The sequence below is a fragment of the Eurosta solidaginis genome, chromosome 3 (assembly GCF_040869045.1).
Source record: "Eurosta solidaginis isolate ZX-2024a chromosome 3, ASM4086904v1, whole genome shotgun sequence".
Classification (NCBI taxonomy): Eukaryota; Metazoa; Arthropoda; class Insecta; order Diptera; family Tephritidae; genus Eurosta; species Eurosta solidaginis.
Window position 1 is genome coordinate 76,765,681 of NC_090321.1, and position 22,900 is coordinate 76,788,580.

Genomic DNA, 22,900 nt, shown 5'->3' on the forward strand with positions numbered 1-22,900 from the left:
GAGATGAGCTTACCATATAGTTAGATCATTAAGAAACATTTGCTTTCAACGCTTTCAAAAAGATTATTCAAGAAAATTGAAATAATTTGAATTTATGCTTACTTTATTTTCCAAAAACATTTACAGAAATGATTGTTTTGTTTTTTATACATTTCGAAAGTTGTTTTTTGTTCTCTATAATTTAATGTACCAGTTATCGCGAAAAACAGAGCTAGGTTAGGTTAGGTTGAACTGGCCGGTCCATGAGGACCTCACATAGACTGATTGAGTCCATAGTGTTACCAGAAGTTTGTTTTAACGACCAAACTGAAAAACCCTATCAAAAACCAGGACCTATGTTATAAAATAACTCCGTCACCTTGGCAAATACTAGAAGCTTCTTAGGACTTAAGCCACTTGCTGCTCCTAGATCTGACAGCTATATCACTCCTAATAGCTTGAGTCTTAGCCTGGCAAGTGCAGGGCACGAGCACAGAACGTGCTCGATAGTTTCCTCCTCCAACCCACACTTCCTACATATGCTATCACTGGCCAAGCCTAATTTAAAGGCATGTGGCGCCAGAAGGCAGTGTCCAGTCAGAATACCCGTCATCAGTCTACATTCCTCTCTTTTTAATGATAGAAGCAACTTTGTTAGTCTAAGGTTGTTAGACCTACATATAATCTTCGAAACTTTACAGCCCCGCGCTTGAACCCACGCCTTTCCCGCTTGGTCGATCATGTGCGCCTCTCGCCTTCGCTTAATCTCGCCCAGTCTAATTGGGACTTCTACGGAGCAAGCTTCAAGGGATGCGCCCTTTTTAGCTAGTTCATCCGCTTTTTCATAGAAAAGCGTAGTAATAATAAAGATATTAGACGCTAGAACTTACTCATGTTCACGTTGGAAAAAAGGTTTATGAAGCGCTTTACTGTGCCTTTTTTTTCTGCGAGTGTTAAACAGCGCTATTTACTTAAAGTAAAAACAATTCGAACTATAAAGTTTAGTTTTTCATATTTAACATTAATATGGCATTAAAGTAAAAATATTTTTAATTAAAAATGTATGAAAAAAATAAAGTAAAATACAAATATCCATAAAGTTGAATATGAAGGAATTTCAATGTGTGGATCGTCTTTTTCAGATTTGTAAAAGAATACATCCTTTCGCGAATAATTATTCACTTGATTTTTAGTAAAATTTTTGAATTCTATGACTGAGACTTAAAATTGAAGTCACCATTCAGACTTCATTTTGAGACTCAGTATGCGGGTTTTCAGCTCTCTCTTTAATATTCATGTATTGCAATAATTGAATAAAGTCTTTTTGAAGTCACTTGCAGTGATTTGCATTCTTCGAAGTCATTTCGCATGAGGCTGTATTGAGGCATATGACACATGTTCGAAGTGCAATTTTACTTAATATGTATTGAAATGTCATATGTTATAATTACATATTTAGTAATTAATTACATGTTTAAATTTAATTTTTTATTTAAATTTTTTTTTCTGTAAATTAAAATTCAGTTTTCTATCCGGGTTCATGCGCTGCGATGTGTCATCTCAATATTATTAGTAATACATATACATTAGGGTGGGCCGAATTTATTGTTGAAAAGGCACATCCAGTTTCTGAATCTATGGGTCATACTGAGTAATATTGTCCATGGGACCATAGGTCTGAAATGAATTTCGAGCCTCCCTAATTTTGTTAGAAAATTTTATATCCAGAAACTGGATGTGCACCTGAATTCCCCCCCTCCCCCTTTTTCCCATGCAATTTGACCCGCCCTAATATACATACATAATTCGTTCTTTTTATTTACTTTTTATGTATCCCCTTCTAACTTTGTTTGCCAACAATCACATTTTCTCATACAGTTTTCTTTAATAAGCGGTTTGCACTATACATGACAATCATTGAATGCATCGATAAATACGAGGGTTGAGGCTTATATTATTCGCCTAGTAACGAAAACATAGTAAAATAATATAACGGTATACATATTGCACTGAAATACATTGTGATCTGACTTCATTTTTTTAGTACTTAGTGAACAAACTAGTCATTGGATGCATTCGAAATTTAAAGTTATTGACTACGACTTCAACTGAATTTCATTCGCATAGAATGCATTCTTTTACAACTCTGGGCTTTTTACATTCCAAGAAAAAAATCGAGGATGTCAGAAATAAATCAACTTAGTTTTTTGTAGTTCCTACTCTTCTTATTGGAGTTATTGTTTAGGATTTTTTTTTAATAAATTTAGATTCGGCATTTACATAAACGTATAGCGAAATAAATATCAATTATAGCAGCTTAGTAATGTCTTAAAAAATGCAGTTTTTTATCTTAGAAAACCATTGAAAAAGCACGCTGAAGTGTGCTTCCCAATAATTTCGTTATACGTTTATATACATTTGTATTTATATTATGACAACTATGAAATAATTTGGTATAATGTATATTAACATGCATTTTTAAGCAATAAGATTCAATTCAAACAAACACTTTCACAATTGCTAGCATTATATAAAAAATTAAGAAAAACCTAAGAAAATATCGACTACTGAGTGGAATATCACCCTATCTCAGCTAGCTTTTCGAAAACGCCCTATATCACCAAACTTTTATATAATGCCCTATTTCAGAATTTATTTCAAAAACGCCCTATTTGAGCTCAAATTCAATGCATTTTGCATTAGCTGGGGCGTTTTTCAAATTCTGAAAAAGAGCGTTTTCAAACGTTTTCTGAGATAGTACGTTGTCGAAAAGGTGGCCGAGATAGGGTGATATTCCACTCAGCAGTCGATATGATATATGTATGTGTTTATTTATGAAGCATGTATGCATTAATATACACACATTACATTTGTATTAACGCCACCTAACACCACCCATCACTCTCTAAGTTGTAGTCAATCTCTACGTCGATTAACAAATTAAGAGACTATTTTCCACTTATAAATACCATTAAAGAGTTACGATGATACAACTTATTATCGTTATTTCGCGTGTGCCGTACTTTTGAATGCATGTTGTATGTTAGATGTATGCATGTACTCAATCATAAGTTCATCGTATTCAATTGCGATTTAACCAAAATACAGCTTTCAATACAAAATACGCTAAGCCCAAACAATATACGATTTTCTCACGTTGTAAACGTTGTTCATTGTTGATTTCAATATTTAATACACGACGATTTAATTTGGCCAATTGTCGACGCAAATAAAGTATCTCTTCATGCGGTGTTAGCTCTCCCATAGGCGTACCTTCACGATGACTTATAATGGATGTATCATTGTTTTGGTAAGCCAATTGTTGTGAACGTTTACTGCCGCCGCCGGTGGTTAACTGCAATAAAAAATTTAATAAATGTTATTTGTTCATATATGTACATATGTCCATTTGTTTAAGCACCAGCAAGTCTTTAAGAACAATAGTTCTCAAATTGTTAACCATCTTGTTTAAGGGTTGTTTATAAAATTCTAAGCGTACTATTATCTAAATGTTATGTTAGCAAAATATATTCACTAAATTAAAATTGACAATGTTTTGAAATTTATTGATATATTTGAATTGTTTCGTTATGCATTCTTAAATGGAAACGATTTTAACAAGTTTCAATGTGAAGATTATAATCAAAATGCTAGGATAAAACAACAGTAAGGGGACGAATTGGAAGATTAGAAAAACACACGAGGTTAAGTGCTACTCAAATATAGTTGGTCAGAGGGATTTTACTACTCACAAGAATTTAGTTAGGCGGCGCTACACACGAACAGACTGCCAGATTTTTTATTGGCAGCGTCCTCCGATTCAAGCGCTACGTTGTGATAGACCTAAGCTTTTGACCGAGCACGAGTACTTCAAAGAAGTCCAAACAAATATATTCTAGGAAGGATCCGCTGATTCCAATCAAGGCTATCCAATGCATATTTCCAAGATTTTTGCTATTCGTGTTTATTGTTATTAGTAGAGCTTACGATTTCTTCTCGAACACAAGCGAGATTTTCGAAACCCGAGAAATCGAGCACTCGACTTCTCGCGAGATTCTCGTGTCTCGAAGTACTCGTAAATCTCGCGAGCTTCTCGACATTCTTACTTAATCGCTTTATGAACAGTATTTATACACTTGGTTTTTTTTTACTTGTGACTTTTTTGTTGATTATATTGTTTCAATGACATTTAACTCAAAACATTTATTATACAATTTTTGTTGTTATATCGGCCTACTGATTTTAAGATCGCGGGTTCGAATCGAGCTCAAGGCCTAACAATAATTTTTTATCATTATTATTGTTATGATAAATTTTTTCTTAATTGAAAAAATTTTTAAATTAGAATAGAAGAAAGAAAAAATTTTAGACAACTGCCAAAGCTCGTTGTATAGATCCATTTCGGGAACTGCTAAATTCCTTCATCGGCAACGTTTAGGCGCCGCTGCTATAACCATTCAGCCACCACAGCGGTTTTTTGTTTGTCTTCATAAATCCTACTTCCATTCTGGTTCGTGCCAATTGATATTCACAACACTGCGACATCTGTTGCAGAATAGCTATGAAAATTAGACTTGTTTGTTGGCAATGCTGCCATAGTGTCATATTTTATTGACACTTTTTTCCCCGTGCTCTGGGATGTATTAACAATTTTTGTTGTTATATCGGCCTACTGATTTTAAGATCGCGGGTTCGAATCGAGCTCAAGGCCTAACAATAATTTTGTATCATTATTATTGTTATGATAAATTTTTTCTTAATTGAATATCAATTGGCACGAACCAGAATGGAAGTAGGATTTATGAAGACAAACAAAAAACCGCTGTGGTGGCTGAATGGTTATAGCAGCGGCGCCTAAACGTTGCCGATGAAGGAATTTAGCAGTTCCCGAAATGGATCTATACAACGAGCTTTGGCAGTTGTCTAAAATTTTTTCTTTCTTCTATTCTAATTTAAAAATTTTTTCAATTAAGAAAAAATTTATCATAACAATAATAATGATAAAAAATTATTGTTAGGCCTTGAGCTCGATTCGAACCCGCGATCTTAAAATCAGTAGGCCGATATAACAACAAAAATTGTTAATACATCCCAGAGCACGGGGAAAAAAGTGTCAATAAAATATGACACTATGGCAGCATTGCCAACAAACAAGTCCAATTTTCATAGCTATTCTGCAACAGATGTCGCAGTGTTGTGAATATCAATTGGCACGAACCAGAATGGAAGTAGGATTTATGAAGACAAACAAAAAACCGCTGTGGTGGCTGAATGGTTATAGCAGCGGCGCCTAAACGTTGCCGATGAAGGAATTTAGCAGTTCCCGAAATGGATCTATACAACGAGCTTTGGCAGTTGTCTAAAATTTTTTCTTTCTTCTATTCTAATTTAAAAATTTTTTCAATTAAGAAAAAATTTATCATAACAATAATAATGATAAAAAATTATTGTTAGGCCTTGAGCTCGATTCGAACCCGCGACATTTATTATACATATAATTTTGTTCGCAATATTTTATTTTTCAACGAGACATCAAGAACACGGCTTCTCGCGAGATTCTCGAATCTCGAATTACTCGTAATACTCGCGATCTTCTCGACTTTCAATTCAGTCGCTGCATTGGCAATATTCTATACATTTCGGGTTTTTTACTGTTGGTTTTGCGGACATTTTGGCTTGTCCTCTAGAAGAAATCGTAAACTCTATATAAAACAGCCAATGAATCGATTAAGTTGAATGTCGAGAAGCTTGCGAGCATTACCAGTAATTCGAGATTCGAGAATCTCGCAAGAAGGCGAGACTCGCGAGAAATCTCTTCTCGATCACTTTCGAGAAATCGCAAGCTTTAGTTATTACACCCTACATAATGGAACCAAACAAATTTAATACATGGCGCGATATACCTACGAGGAGATTTAGGCCGAGCTTGTCTTCTAAATTACGTTGTTACTTTTTATAAGCTTTTATTTACTTTCACTTGGCTGTTGTCTGTAATCAAATCTTCCAAGTTAAATTTGATACACTTCCCGGTGTCCGATTGAGATGAAATTTTGCACACATGTATAACTCCGATGACAATGCAATATTACTTTATCGATAACAGATTTATCGGTAAAGATTTGTGTTCACAAGGGAATAAAAGCCTAAAGCGCCAAATACACAACACGAACATTTCCGCGAACATTCCCGTTGTGTCATGTTTCTGCGACCTTTTCTGTCGTGTATGGTGGTGTTTGCCAGTTCGCGCAATTGTTCGCCAAAAATCAAAATATTTTAATTTTTGGCGAACATTTGCGCGAACTGTTCGTGCGTGTATGGCGAAATAGCTCATAATCGTAGTAATTTCTGAACGGAACAGACGTGCGCGGAAAAGTAAAATGGACAATAAAAAATTTTTGAGTGAATTTATTGAAATGTATAAAGTTTTGCCATCATTGTTTTGCGATCTTCTCTCTTTTTTTTACGCTTAAATGCCACAGCGAGCAATATTGCTGCAGCACAATTGTTGTCCGTATTCATCGCTGTCTGAAAGAGAACTAATGTTCGGCCAAAAGTTCGTATGGTGTATGGCCAAAGCTGCGAACAAGATTGCGGAATGTTCGCGGAAATGTTCGTGTCGTGTATTTGGCGCTTAAGTCCTTTGTTTAGAGGGATGGTGAATAACCTACAGCGGCTCAAGAACGAGGTAACTTCCCAAGGCAGTCGGTTCTATGTACCGGAGCGACTCGGGATTTTTCCCGACCAAGGACTGTCATTTCAGTGTGACCCCATTTAATTTGTTTCGTCCCTCCACAAATTGTCATCCTCCCAGCAGCTCCTTGCAGCAGGACTGCTACATATTCTCTTACTCCGGGAAGGTATCGAACCCAATCCGGGTCCGTCTCCGCACCCCGGTCCTGAGAAATGGTTTTGCTGCATTTGCCAGAAAAGAATCTTTTTAGGACGGTCATACTCTGTTCAGTGTGTCTCGTGCAAGGGATGGTTGCATCGGACAGGTTGTTCTGGGCTTGATCCCAAAACCCGACGTCCACGTAACTTTTATAAATCTTTTGTGACTCCTTGCTGCTCACGCCCAAGGGCGTCCCGTAGTCTACGCCTAAGCGTATCCCCACTACCTTCCAGCAGCTTCGCTGCTCAGCAAGCCACAACAAGTACCCGCTGCTGCTCGCGCCCCACGGCGCCAACAACTCAAACAGCTGATACCACTCATAACTACTACCTTCGTAGTAGAGCTGGTAGCAATGCTTAGCATCAGCCCCTGCCCCCGTCTTCTTCTCCTCCCCTCTTTTCTGGCAGCAATCGTGCAGGTCAGGGAAACAGACTCTTAGTCCCTGCCTCCGTTTGCACCGTCTGCCAGCACAGAATATATAGGTTTGCGACATCCGCTCAATGCAGCTCCTGCCTTGGGTGGTGCCACTTTCCTAGATGTTCTGGTCTCCGCGACGGCAACCCCTCGACGGGTTTCATCGCGCCATGTTGCCAGGTCGCAAACCCAAATCATCCGGGTACCCCAATGCTTGCCCAAGGGCGCCCAGTCCCAAGGCCACAACAGCAATTGCGTCCTGGCCTTCCACAACCTAGGCGTAGTCACCCCTCACTTACCCCTAGAGTGGCGGCGTCACCCCTCATGCACTTCAGAATTCTGCAGTTCAACTGTAATGGACTAACTGGGAAGATTACGGAGATAGTCGATTTCATGAAGCGGCACAACATCCGCATTGCTGCGATTCAAGAGACTAAACTCACAGCAAGATCTGCATTGCAGACCTGCTCTGGTTATATTGTCCACAGGAAAGACCGCGAGAGCGGAAATGGAGGCGGCCTCGCGTTTATTATACACCACTCTGTGCAATATCATATATTTGATCCTGGCATCGACCGCAGTGACAATGTCTTAAAACGTCAAGGCCTATCTGTCCGGTCAGGCGATGCAAATCTAGAAATCATCAACATCTACATCCCTCCTGTCACCTGTTGCCCCAGTGGATACCGCCCTAATATCGAGGCCTTACTCACTGGCAACAATCGCATTATCTTAGGCGATTTCAATGCCCATCACGACCTATGGCATTCAAACTTGCGGGCGGACAGTAGGGGTGAGATGTTGGCGGATCAAATAGACGAAACGACGTTCTGCACAATTAACGGAGACGCCCCCACACGTATGGTAGGAAGCTGTCATAGCTCGCCAGATATCTCAATCGTGAGCGCAGAACTCGTAAACTGCGTCAACTGGCAGCCGATGGTAACATTGGCATCCGACCACCTGCCCATACTTATTTCGTTCGAGCGTACCGCCGACTTCATCGTCACCGAAAAACGCACTTTCATAAACTTCAAAAAAGGAAATTGGGAAGAATATAAATCTGCAACAGACAGCAGCTTTGCTGCCCTCCCTATCCCGACTGATGCCCGCCAAGGGGAGCGTGCCTTCCGTAAGGTCATTGAATCCGCCTCGGCACATTTCATTCCCGCCGGGAGAATTCCCGAAATCCGGCCCACTTCCCGGCGGAGGCCGCGAGCTTAGCGAGGGAACGCGACCTTATAAGACAGCTTGATCCAGGCGACCCCCAAATAAGGGATATAAACCAACGCATCAGATCGCTTGTGGACGAACACAAGCGGGCGAAATGGGAAGAGCACCTAAGAGGTTGTAACCTCTCTACCGGTGTAGGCAAACTTTGGTCCACTGTAAAGTCCCTATCGAATCCGACTAAGCACAAAGACAAAGTTTCCATCGCCTTTGGCGATAAGGTGCTGTCGGATGCGAAAAAATGCGCGAGCGCTTTCTGCCGACAATATATAATGCATCCTACGGTCGACAAAGATAGACGGAGAGCCAATAGACGTGCACATAAACACAAACTCAGCGCGTCACCAATTACCATCACCGCTAGAGAGGTTGAGGACGCCATTGGTCGCGCTAAACCATCCAAAGCAGTGGGCCCAGACGGCATAGCCATGCCGATGCTTAAAAACCTAGGGAAAGAGGGTTTCAAATATTTAGCGCATGTCTTCAACCTGTCTCTTTCCACCTTTGTCATACCCGAGAAATGGAAAATGGCCAAGGTGGTCCCGCTACTAAAGCCTGGGAAACCAGCTAACGTAGGTGAGTCATATCGTCCGATATCTCTCCTATCGCCAGTGGCAAAGACGCTTGAAGCCATTTTGCTCCCTCATTTCCAAGCACATTTGCAGCTAGCCCCTCATCAGCATGGCTTCAGAAAACTCCATAGCACTACCTCCGCGCTAAATGTCATTAGCACCCAGATAAATTGCGGTTTGAATCAATATCCCCACCATAGAACAGTACTCGTAGCGTTAGACCTATCAAAAGCTTTTGATACGGTCAACCATGGCTCGTTACTGGAAGACCTGGAAGGGTCTACCCTTCCCCCATGTCTTAAAAGGTGGACCGCAAATTACCTGGGTGGTCGGCAGGCATCGGTGCAATTCAGAAACGAAACATCAAAACAAAGGAGAATTAAACAAGGGGTGCCACAGGGTGGTGTCCTATCCCCGCTTTTGTTTAATTTCTACATATCTAAGCTACCTTCACCACCGGAAGGAGTCACAATCGTTTCCTACGCCGATGACTGCACAATAATGGCCACAGGCCCAGGCCCAAAGATCGATGAGCTATGCAATAAAATAAACGGCTATCTCCCTGATCTCTCCAGTTTTTTCGCCTCGCGAAACCTGTCATTGTCACCGACTAAATCTTCCGCGACCTTATTTACAACATGGACGCCCCAAATGTCGACCATATTGAACATCCACGTCGATGGCACTACGCTACCGACTGTCCTACACCCCAAAATCTTGGGTGTGACGTTTGATCAGGATCTACATTTTGGTGCGCACGCAACCGCAATTGTTCCAAGAATTCAGAGCCGTAATAAAATCCTCAAATCCCTTGCTGGCAGTACCTGGGGAAAAGATAAAGAAACGCTCTTGACCACATACAAAGCAATTAGCCAGCCGATTACGTGCTACGCGTCACCCATATGGTCGCCAAGCCTAAAAACCACCCACTGGAAGAAACTACAGGCCTGCCAAAATACTGCTCTCAGAATCGCCACGGGCTGTCTTCTTATGTCCCCAGAACACCATCTGCATAATGAGGCGAGAATACTCCCCATCAGGGAGAGAAATGAGATGCTGACCAAACAGTTACTGTTGAATACCCAGAAACCTGGGCATCCCAACAGACATCTGATTGACGAACCAGCACCGCCTAGGGGCCTAAGGAGTCATCTCCGTAAGCATTTTGAGGAAATACGGCACCTGAGAACCCAGCCGTATGAAGCGGAAAAACACAAGCAGGTCCTTGGTGAACTCCATAGACAGGCGTCGGACCTTTATGTCGGGAATTGCCCGGTGAATCCAGTACTTGAAGAAAAATATCCAGAACTCGCAGAAGAGGAACGCATACTCCCCAGGGAAACGGGTGTCACTCTTGCTCAACTTCGTTCTGGATACTGTAACAGGTTAAACTCTTACCTATCCAGAATCAACCCCGACATACAAAATGTATGCCCTGCTTGCAATGTGTCCCCACATGACACCAACCATCTCTTTAATTGTAATGTGGAACCAACGCCTCTAACACCCCTTTCCTTATGGTCCACCCCTGTTGAAACGGCAAGTTTCCTTGGACTCCCGTTAGAGGATATTGATGACAATTTGTGATCGGTCGCGGCTATTAGGTGGGGCGAGCATTGCTACAACAACAACAACAACAACGAGGTAACTTCGCTTTAAAGCCTTCCGCGATTTACAACCAGATTGACTGAGTTTTTGTATGTGTGCGTGTCGGGTATTTGCCGCTTGCCCCGCGACTATCAAATAAAAAGCCATCAATCAACATTTGCATTGAGAAACCGTAGCGTTCGGACGTGAATATGCCGTCATCGGATGATGACTTTTTTTACTTGCAACTACAGCAGTTTTATTAAATAATAAAAAAATTAATAAAAATTGTATTAAATAATAATAAAAGCTTTACATTCCATAAAGCTGCTAAATAAAAAATAAATGTAAGGCGCGATAACCTCCGAAGAGATCTAAGGCCGAGCTTCTCTTCCAATTTGCGTCGTGCTCCTCTTGATTTTTCCCTACAAATTGGCCGGACGGGACCTACATGTTTTATGCCGACTCCGAACGGCATCTGCAAGGCAGATGAGTTTTCACTGAGAGCTTTTCATGGCAGAAATACAATCGGAGCGCTTGCCAGACACTGCCGAGGGGCGACCCCGCTTAGAAAAATTTTCTTCTAATTGAAAAATCTTATTTCTAAAATTTTGATGTTGCTTTGCCCGGGAGTTGAACCCAGGGCATACGGTGTGATAGGCGGAGCACGCTACCATCACACCACGGTGGCCGCACAAATAAAGCTGCTAAACATTAATAAATTTCAATAAATTTTAATATGAATTGCTGTTCTTCCGCGTACTTGTTCATTTTGAATGTCGACACAAACTAAATACAACACTGCGTTTTGTCAATCACACCCCGCGACTATCAAATAAGCTAGCGTCAAATGAAAAAATCAAAAATTTTTGATTTTCATCAACGTGTAGCCGACAACAAATACGTGTGTCACGAAGCCACCCGACTGCACTAACACACACAAAATTCAGTCAAGCTGGTTGTAAATCGCGGAAGGCTCTTAGGCTGTCATCGCTAAATGTTTCATACTTTTCTGCGCACTTGATTTTGTTTTACAGATTGAACCCATAGAGCAGAGATCTGCAATGAGTAGTTGTAAACTGAACGCGACTTAGGCAAAGTCAGAATAAAATATGATTTTAATTTAGTTAGCACTGTTTGACACAATTTTATATGTGCTCTATGTCAAAAATGCTTCAACTAACTTAGTCACATTTTATTTCGATTATGAATATGCTCCAATATATTCGCATCATGATATAAAAAATCGTGTACTCATACTTACCCTGCAAAAATCGCGAGTACTCCATGCATGCATGTATGGAGTACTCGCTATGGACCAAGCGAGTGCTCCAAAATTAACCACAATTCATACAAAAAATATGGTCCAATTAACATTGCGATGTCCTAGGACCATATACTTCAGCTCCGCATTACATCAGAGTAATCCATGGAGTACCCACAGTCCAATAAACATCGTGTAGTGGCTACAATCGTTAAAAACGAGCAATGATCGGCTTACAATATGTTCGTGTAGAAACATGAGTTGGTCCATTGCTGCATTACAGTGGAGTATAATGGTAAGTACTCCAGTGGACCACATGATCCAACGATTATTGCAGGGGGTAGTCAGGGTTATTTAAACGTAGCGATTTGTATCAGTAATTTGGTTGAGAGTCTTTTTCATCCTGATACCGCGTTAGCGTTGAACGCGAAAGATCTGACAACCGAAGATGCTGATATCCGAAGTGAAGCCACTTTTGGCAAACACATACGATATGTTTTCTCGAAAATCTGTATATTCATATGTATATATGTATGTATTTAACGTTTTGTTGTTGCAAGAACACGTGAACATGTGTCTGCACATATGTATCTACAAATTCATTTGAATGAGTTGAAGAAAGCATGGGGCGCATTCCAAAAGCAAAACTGCTGGCGAAGATGATTAGTGATAACTTCTTGGAACGCACAGTTGCAACTTTACGACAAATTAGTGAGCATAAAAATGTTCGGCTCTATTCACTCAACGTTTTTATCGATTGGTTGTTGACAGTTGGCTCAACGTATCGTTTCAAAAGCACAATTTCTTTCACTCAATTGATAACTGATTATTAGCAAGATCAATTAATTGATGGAACAAAAAACAATGATCAGATTGATGTTAATATTATTGTACACTCAGCCATTAACAAAACAGGAGGTCTTTCAAAAGAACTAGTTGGTGCTAAAGTTATGTTGAGATCTAACGTTGACGTTGCTAAGGGACTTGTAGCGGAGCAATAGGTCACATCACTGAAATTATATGGCTATATTACAGACGTGCTCAACTATACCATAACGATATACCATCGGTTCGCGTAGACTTTGGTAACGATGGCGTCCACATAATACAGCCTAAATCAGTTCAATTTCCTTCTAAATTTAATCACGCCACAGCTGAAAGAAGAATGCTCCCTATTGTCTTGTCGTGGGCTTCAACTGTGCACAAAATGCAGGGAACTACCGTAGATCATGCTGTTATTTATCTAGGCTGCAAATTATTTGCTGCAGGTCAAGCTTATGTGGCTTTAAGCCGAGTTAGGTCTTTAACAGGTCTTCGAATCGAAGGACTTGACTGTTGAAAGTTGACTTCGAAGAAACCTTGTAATGTTGATGCATGAAAAGGAATGGATAGGATGAGAAACGTTACAAATAACTAAGTAAAGATTACATAACTAATTTAAACAATATTTTACCCTACTAAAAAATAAAAAAAATTGATATTTAAATTAAATTTAAGAAAAAAGCTTTTCTGAGAACAAGCTTTTATTACTTGTTAATAAAACGAACTAAAAAGTAAAAAATAACATTAAAGAAAACACTTTTTATAAAAATAAGCTTTTATTATTCGTTAATAAAATTAACTAAAAAGTAAACAATTAATTGACTCTAAAGAAATATAACACTTTATAAGTTCACTAGCCTTTACCCGCGGCCCCGTCCGCAAGGAGAAAATGAAATATGTGGGCTATTCACGTTAGCCTGCTTATAAAGTTATCTGTTTAAAATTTTTTTTCTGTCTAATGCATTTTATTTTTGTAATTGAGTAAAAAAAAGAACTTTATGAGCTGATAACCTGATAGGATCCCAAAATGATAACGAAATTATCCAGAAAAAGCCACGAAATGACCCCAACGCTATCGCGGACGGATCCCGAAAACCATCCAGAAACGCCTCGGAAGTGTTTCCAAAAGTTCCCGAAGTAGTCCCAAAAAAACCCGAAATTTTTTTTCTGTATAATGCATTTTATTTTTGTAATTGAGTAAAAAAAAGAACTTTATGAGCTGATAACCTGATAGGATCCCAAAATGATAACGAAATTATCCAGAAAAAGCCATGAAATGACCCCGACGCTATCGCGGACGGATCCCGAAAACCATCCAGAAACGCCCCGGAAGTGTTTCCAAAAGTTCCCGAAGTAGTCCCAAAAAAACCCGAAATGACAACGACACGATTCTAGACTTATCCAGATAACCACACAGAAATGATGCCTGAAGGGTACCAAATTGATCCCGAAATAGTCCCGAAAAAGTTCCGAAATTACCCTGACGGGCTCCCGGACGGATCTCAGAAACCATCCAGAAAATATCCAGGAAGGGTCCCTAAATTATCCCGACTAACTCCAGAAAAAGTTCCGAAATGGCTCCGAGGGGATCCACGATGGATCGCGAAAACCATACAGAAATGATTCCGGAAGGATTCCAAAATGATCCCGAAATAGTCCGGAATTGACCCAGATGGGATCCCGCACAGATCCAGAAATGATCCCGGAAGGGTGCAAAAACTATCCCGGAAAAGTAACAAAAAATCCCGAAATGGCTCCTACGGCATCCCGGACGGATACAGAAATGATCTCGGAAGGGTCCCCAAATGATCCCAAAATGGTCCCGAAATGACCCTGATGGATCCGGCAAACCATCAAGAAATTATGCCGAAAGGGTCCCAAAATGATCCCGAAATAATACAGAAAAAGTCACGAAACGACCCCTAGAGGATCCCCAAATGATCCCGTATTAGCCCCGAAAAGGTCCCGAAATAACCCCGACGGGATCCCGGACAAATCCCGAAAACCATCCAGAAATGATGCCGGAAGGAATCCCAAATGATTCCGTAAAAGTCCCGCATTGATTCCGACGGGATCCCGAACGGATACCGAAAATCATTCAGAAGTGACGCCGGAAAGGTCCTCAAATGATCACCTAATAGTCCCGAAATGACCATTAAGGGGTCATGGACGGATCCCATAAACCATCCAGAAATGATCCCGATATATTCCCGAAGAAGTCCCGAAATGACCCTGACGGGATCTCGAACGCACCCCTAAATGACCCTGACGGGATCCCGGACAGATCCCGAAATCCATCCAGAAATGATCTTGGGAAGGTCCCAAAATTATCCCGAAATAGTCTCGGAAAAGTTCAGAAATTACCCTGACGGGTTCCCGGACGAATCCTAAAAGCCATCTCTAAATGATCCCGAAAAAGTCCCGAAATGACCCTGACTGGACCCCGAAAGAATCCCGAAAACTATCCAGAAATGATGCCGGAAATGTCCTCAAATGATCACCTAATAGTTCCGAAAAGACCCTGACGGGATCCCGAACGGATCCCGACAACTATCTAGAAATGATGCCGAAAGGGCCCGCAAATGATCCCGTATTAGTCGAGAAAAAGTCCCGAAATGAACCCGACGGGATGCCGGACGAATCCCAAAAAACCACCAAATGATCCCGAAAAAGTCCCGCAATAATTCCGACGGGATCCTGAGCGGATACCGAAAACCATCCAGAAGTGATGCCGAAAAGGTCCTCAAATGATCACCTAATAGTCCCAAAATAACCCTGACGGCATCCCGGACAGATCCCGAAATCCATCCAGAAATGATCTTGGGAGGGTCCCAAAATTATCCCGAAATAGTCTGGGAAAAGTCCAGAAATTACCATGACGGATACCGGACGAATCCTGAAAACCAATCTTAAATGATGCCGAAAAAGTCCCGAAATGACCCTGAAGGGACCCGGAAAGGATCCCGAAAACTAACCAGAAATGATGCCGGAAAGGTCCTCAAATGATCTCCCAATAGTTCCGAAAAGACCCTGACGGGATCCCGAACGGATCCCGACAACTATCCAGAAATGATACCATAAGGGCCCGCAAATGATCCCGTATTAGTCGAGAAAAAGTCCCGAAATGACCCCGACGGGATGCCGGACGAATCCCAAAAACCATCCAGAAATGATTTTGGAAGGGACCCCAATGATCCCGAAAAAGTCCCGCAATTATTCCGACGGGAATCTGAACGGATACCGAAAACCATCCAGAAGTGATGCCGGAACGGTCCTCAAATGCTCACCTAATAGTCCCAAAATGACCCTGAGGGCATCCCGGACAAATCCCGAAATCCATCCAGAAATGATCTTGGGAAGGTCCCAAAATGATCCCGAAATAGTCTCGGAAAAGTCCAGAAATTACCCTGACGGGTTCCCGGACGAATCCTGAAAGCCATCCTTAAATGATCCCGAAAAAGCCCCGAAATGACCCTGACGGGATCCCGAAAGGATTCCAAAAACTATCCAGAAATGATGCCGGAAAGGTCCTCAAATGATCCCCTAATAGTTCCGAAATGACCGTGACGGGATCCCGGACGGATCTCAGAAACCATCCAGAAAATATCCAGGAAGGGTCCCTAAATTATCCCGACTAACTCCAGAAAAAGTTCCGAAATGGCTCCGAGGGGATCCACGATGGATCGCGAAAACCATACAGAAATGATTCCGGAAGGATTCCAAAATGATCCCGAAATAGTCCGGAATTGACCCAGATGGGATCCCGCACAGATCCAGAAATGATCCCGGAAGGGTCCGCAAATGATCCCGTATTAGTCGAGAAAAAGTCCCGAAATGACCCCGACGGGATCCCGGACGAATCCCAAAAACCATCCAGAAATGATGCCGGTAGGTATCCCAAATGATCCCGAAATAATCCCGAAATGACCTCGTCGGCATCCCGGACGGATACCGAAAATTATCCAGAAATGATGCCGGAAAGATCCACAAATGATCCCCTAATAGTCCCGAAATTACCATGATGGGATCCCGGACGGATCCCGAAAACCATTCAGAAATGATGCCGGAAGAGCCCCCAAATGATCCCGAAAAAGTCCCCAAATGACCCCGACGATATCCCGGACGGATCCCGAAAACCATCCAGAAATGATGCCGGAAGAGCCCCCAAATGATCCCGAAAAAGTCCCCAAATGACCACGACGATATCCCGGACGGATTCCGAAAACCATCCAGAAACGCCCCGGAAGTGTTTCCAAAAGTTCCCGAAGTAGTCCCAAAAAAACCCGAAATGACAACGACACGATTCTAGACTTATCCAGATAACCACACAGAAATGATGCCTGAAGGGTACCAAATTGATCCCGAAATAGTCCCGAAAAAGTTCCGAAATTACCCTGACGGGCTCCCGGACGGATCTCAGAAACCATCCAGAAAATATCCAGGAAGGGTCCCTAAATTATCCCGACTAACTCCAGAAAAAGTTCCGAAATGGCTCCGAGGGGATCCACGATGGATCGCGAAAACCATACAGAAATGATTCCGGAAGGATTCCAAAATGATCCCGAAATAGTCCGGAATTGACCCAGATGGGATCCCGCACAGATCCAGAAATGATCCCGGAAGGGTGCAAAAACTATCCCAGAAAAGTAACAAAAAATCCCGAAATGGCTCCTACGGCATCCCGGACGGATCCAGAAATGATCTCGGAAGGGTCCCCAAATGATCCCAAAATGGTCCCGAAATGACCCTGATGGATCCGGCAAACCATCAAGAAATTATGCCGAAAGGGTCCCAAAATGATCCCGAAATAATACAGAAAAAGTCACGAAACGACCCCTAGAGGATCCCCAAATGATCCCGTATTAGCCCCGAAAAGGTCCCGAAATAACCCCGACGGGATCCCGGACAAATCCCGAAAACCATCCAGAAATGATGCCGGAAGGAATCCCAAATGATTCCGTAAAAGTCCCGCATTGATTCCGACGGGATCCCGAACGGATACCGAAAATCATCCAGAAGTGACGCCGGAAAGGTCCTCAAATGATCACCTAATAGTCCCGAAATGACCCTTAAGGAGTCATGGACGGATCCCATAAACCATCCAGAAATGATCCCGATATATTCCCGAAGAAGTCCCGAAATGACCCTGACGGGATCTCGAACGCACCCCTAAATGACCCTGACGGGATTCCGGACAGATCCCGAAATCCATCCATAAATGATCTTGGGAGGGACCCCAAATGATGCCGAAAAAGTCCCGCAATGATTCCGAGGGGATCCTGATCGGATACCGATAACCATCCAGAAGTGATGCCGGAAAGGTCCTCAAATGATCACCTAATACCAAAATGACCCTGACGGCATCCCGGACTGATCCCAAAATCCATCCAGAAATGATCTTGGGAAGGTCCCAAAATTATCCCGAAATAGTCTCGGAAAAGTTCAGAAATTACCCTGACGGGTTCCCGGACGAATCCTGAAAGCCATCTCTAAATGATCCCGAAAAAGTCCCGAAATGACCCTGACTGGACCCCGAAAGGATCCCGAAAACTATCCAGAAATGATGCCGGAAATGTCCTCAAATGATCACCTAATAGTTCCGAAAAGACCCTGACGGGATCCCGAACGGACCCCGACAACTATCTAGAAATGATGCCGAAAGGGCCCGCAAATGATCCCGTATTAGTCGAGAAAAAGTCCCGAAATGAACCCGACGGGATGCCGGACGAATCCCAAAAACCAGCCAGAAATGATGCCGGAAGGGACACCAAATGATCCCGAAAAAGTCCCGCAATAATTCCGACGGGATCCTGAGCGGATACCGAAAACCATCCAGAAGTGATGCCGAAAAGGTCCTCAAATGATCACCTAATAGTCCCAAAATGACCCTGACGGCATCCCGGACAGATCCCGAAATCCATCCAGAAATGATCTTGGGAGGGTCCCAAAATTATCCCGAAATAGTCTGGGAAAAGTCCAGAAATTACCCTGACGGATACCGGACGAATCCTGAAAACCAATCTTAAATGATGCCGAAAAAGTCCCGAAATGACCCTGATGGGACCCGGAAAGGATCCCGAAAACTAACCAGAAATGATGCCGGAAAGGTCCTCAAATGATCTCCCAATAGTTCCGAAAAGACCCTGACGGGATCCCGAACGGATCCCGACAACTATCCAGAAATGATACCGAAAGGGCCCGCAAATGATCCCGTATTAGTCGAGAAAAAGTCCCGAAATGACCCCGACGGGATGCCGGACGAATCCCAAAAACCATCCAGAAATGATTTTGGAAGGGACCCCAATGATCCCGAAAAAGTCCCGCAATTATTCCAACGGGAATCTGAACGGATACCGAAAACCATCCAGAAGTGATGCCGGAACGGTCCTCAAATGCTCACCTAATAGTCCCAAAATGACCCTGAGGGCATCCCGGACAAATCCCGAAATCCATCCAGAAATGATCTTGGGATGGTCCCAAAATGATCCCGAAATAGTCTCGGAAAAGTCCAGAAATTACCCTGACGGGTTCCCGGACGAATCCTGAAATGATTCCGAAAAAGCCCCGAAATGACCCTGACGGGATCCCGAAAGGATTCCAAAAACTATCAAGAAATGATGCCGGGAAGGTCCTCAAATGATCCCCTAATAGTTCCGAAATGACCGTGACGGGATCCCGAACGGATCCCGACAACTATCCAGAAATTATGCCGAAAGGGTCCGCAAATGATCCCGTATTAGTCGAGAAAAAGTCCCGAAATGACCCCGACGGGATCCCAAAAACCATCCAGAAATGATGCCGGTAGGTATCCCAAATGATCCCGAAATAATCCCGAAATGACCTCTTCGGCATCCCGGACGGATACCGAAAATTATCCAGAAATGATGCCGGAAAGGTCCACAAATGATCCCCTAATAGTCCCGAAATTACCCTGATGGGATCCCGGACGGATCCCGAAAACCATCCAGAAATGATGCCGGAAGAGCCCCCAAATGATCCCGAAAAAGTCCCCAAATGACCACGACGATATCCCGGACGGATCCCGAAAACCATCCAGAAATGATGCCGGAAGAGCCCCCAAATGATCCCGAAAAAGTCCCCAAATGACCCCGACGAGATCCCGCACGGATCCCGAAAACCATCCAGAAATGATGCCGGAAGAGCCCCAAATGATCCCGAAAAAGTCCCCAAATGACCCCGACATACTCCAGAAAAGGTTCCGAAATGGCTATGAGGGAATCAACGACGGATCGCGAAAACCATACAGAAATGATTCCGGAAGGATCCCAAAATGATCCCGAAATAGTCCGGAAATGGCCCAGATGGGATCCCGCACAGATCCAGAAATGATCCCGGAAGGGTCCAAAAACTATCCCGGAAAAGTAACAAAAAATCCCGAAATGGCTCCTACGGCATCCCGGACGGATCCAGAAATGATCTCGGAAGGGTCCCCAAATGATCCCAAAATGGTCCCGAAATGACCCTGATGGATCCGGCAAACCATCAAGAAATTATGCCGGAAGGGTCCCCAAATGATCCCGAAATAAAACAGAAAAAGTCACGAAACGACCCCTAGAGGATCCCCAAATGATCCCGTATTAGCCCCAGAAAAGTCCCAAAATGACCCTGACGGGATCCCGAAAGGATTCCGAAAACAATACAGAAATGATGCCGGAAAGGTCCTCAAATGATCCCCTAATAGTCCCGAAATGACCGTGACGGGATCCCGACAACTATCCAGAAATGATGCCGAAAGGGTCCGCAAATGATCCCGTATTAGTCGAAAAAAAGTCCCGAAAGGACCACGACGGGATCCCGGACGAATCCCAAAAACCATCCAGAAATGATGCCGGTAGGTATCCCAAATGATCCCGAAATAGTCCCGAAATGACCTCGTCGGCATCCCGGACGGATCCCGAAAATTATCCAGAAATGATGCCGGAAAGGTTCCCAAATGATCCCCTAATAGTCCCGAAATTACCCTAATGGGATCCCGGACGGATCCCGAAAACCATCCAGAAATGATGCCGAAAGGGTTCCCAAATGATCCCGTATTAGTCGCGAAAAAGTCCCGAAATGACCCCGACGGGATCCCGGACGGATCCCGAAAACCATCCAGAAATGATGCCGAAAGGGTTCCCAAATGATCCCGTATTAGTCGCGAAAAAGTCCCGAAATGACCCCGACGGGATCCCGGACGGATCCCGAAAACCATCCAGAAATGATGCCGGATGAGCCCCAAAATGATCCCGAAAAAGTCCCCAAATGACCCCGACGAGATCCCGGACGGATCCCGAAAACCATCCAGAAATGATGTCGGAAGAGCCCCCAAATGATCCCGAAAAAGTCCCCAAATGACCCCGACAATATCCCGGACGGATCCCGAAAACCATCCAGAAATGATGCCGGAAGAGCCCTCAAATGATCCCGAAAAAGTCCCCATATGACCCCGACGAGATCCCGCACGGATCCCGAAAACCATCCAGAAATGATGCCGGAAGGGTCCCCAAATGATCGCGAAATAGTCCCGAAATGATTCCGGAATAGTCCCGAAAATGTTCCAAAATAACCCCGACGGGATCCCGGACGGATCCCGTAAACTATACAGAAATGATCCCGGAAGGGTCCCAAAATGATCCCGAAATAGTCCCGAAAAAGTCCCGAAATTACCCGGGCGTAATCCCGGACCGATCCCGAACACCATCCAGAAATGATCCCGGAAGGGTCTCGATATGACCCTTACGGGATTACAAATAAGGTGAAGCTAATTATAAAACCATGTTAATAAGGCAGCAGGCGCATTGGAGCGAATAAAAAGTTAGATAGAAACATACAGGTAAAGCTAATAAAAGCGTGCTAATAAAAACAATTGATGGAGGGCGGATGGCGGGAGTAGAGGAGAGGACCACTGATCGTTCCTCCAAAATTGTCTAGATCTCGTTCTGTATGTACCAGATACCAAAAACTATTGATTTAGGAGAAAATTTAGATTGAGTTATAACAATTTATGGATTTTACACCAGAGGGGGAGATAAAGGGGGGCGGGCGGAGGGTGTCACTGCTTACTTTGTAAGCCCTCGACTTATTTGATCCCTTGAGTCTGTGATATTGGTGAAGGCCAGTATACGTAAAGTTATAATGTGTAAAAATTATGAAAAATAATTTCTCGAAGGGTCGTGGGACCCCCACCCCTCTTTCCATGTTCGAAAAAAATTTCGCTAGTATACTACTGTCTGTGTCCCAAATTTCATCAAAATCCGTGTAGCCATTCTGGCGTGATTCAGACGCAAAGACGAAAAAATATAATAATTAAATTATAACTGTTCTCAGGGGGCGGGGACCACGCCCTTTTGAAAAATATATAGCTAGTAGATCCTTCTAGACTATTGGATATATGTGTGCAAAATTTCATCCAAATCGGTCCAGCCGTTCTTGCGTTATTGAGTCACAAAGACAAACGTCTGGACAAACATCCAAACATCCAAACATCTAAACATCCAAACATCCAAACATCTTAACATCCAAACTTTCCCATTTATAATATACTAGCCTTTACCCGCGGCCCCGTCCGCAAGGAGAAAATGAAATATGTGGGCTATTCACGTTAGCCTGCTTATAAAGTTATCTGTTTAAATTTTTTTTTCTGTCTAATGCATTTTATTTTTGTAATTGGGTAAAAAAAAGAACTTTATGAGCTGATAACCTGATAGGATCCCAAAATGATAACGAAATTATCCAGAAAAAGCCACGAAATGACCCCGACGCTATCGCGGACGGATCCCGAAAACCATCCAGAAACGCCCCGGAAGTGTTTCCAAAAGTTCCCGAAGTAGTCCCAAAAAAACCCGAAATGACAACGACACGATTCTAGACTTATCCAGATAACCACACAGAAATGATGCCTGAAGGGTACCAAATTGATCCCGAAATAGTCCCGAAAAAGTTCCGAAATTACCCTGACGGGCTCCCGGATCTCAGAAACCATCCAGAAAATATCCAGGAAGGGTCCCTAAATTATCCCGACTAACTCCAGAAAAAGTTCCGAAATGGCTCCGAGGGGATCCACGATGGATCGCGAAAACCATACAGAAATGATTCCGGAAGGATTCCAAAATGATCCCGAAATAGTCCGGAATTGACCCA

At 42.9% G+C, this 22,900-nt stretch overlaps 1 protein-coding gene across 2 annotated transcripts in view; it reads right to left on the minus strand.

The window, feature by feature from the left end:
• Positions 1–1,844: 1,844 nt before the first annotated feature.
• Positions 1,845–22,900, minus strand: part of Tango11 (transport and golgi organization 11) — a 114,303-nt gene continuing 93,247 nt past the window's right edge. For both annotated transcript variants that reach the window (XM_067772442.1, XM_067772441.1), the window contains one exon: positions 1,845–3,334. In XM_067772442.1, coding sequence (XP_067628543.1) covers positions 3,062–3,334 — 273 coding nt within the window. In that variant the 3' untranslated portion in view covers positions 1,845–3,061. The remainder of the gene's footprint in view (positions 3,335–22,900) is intronic.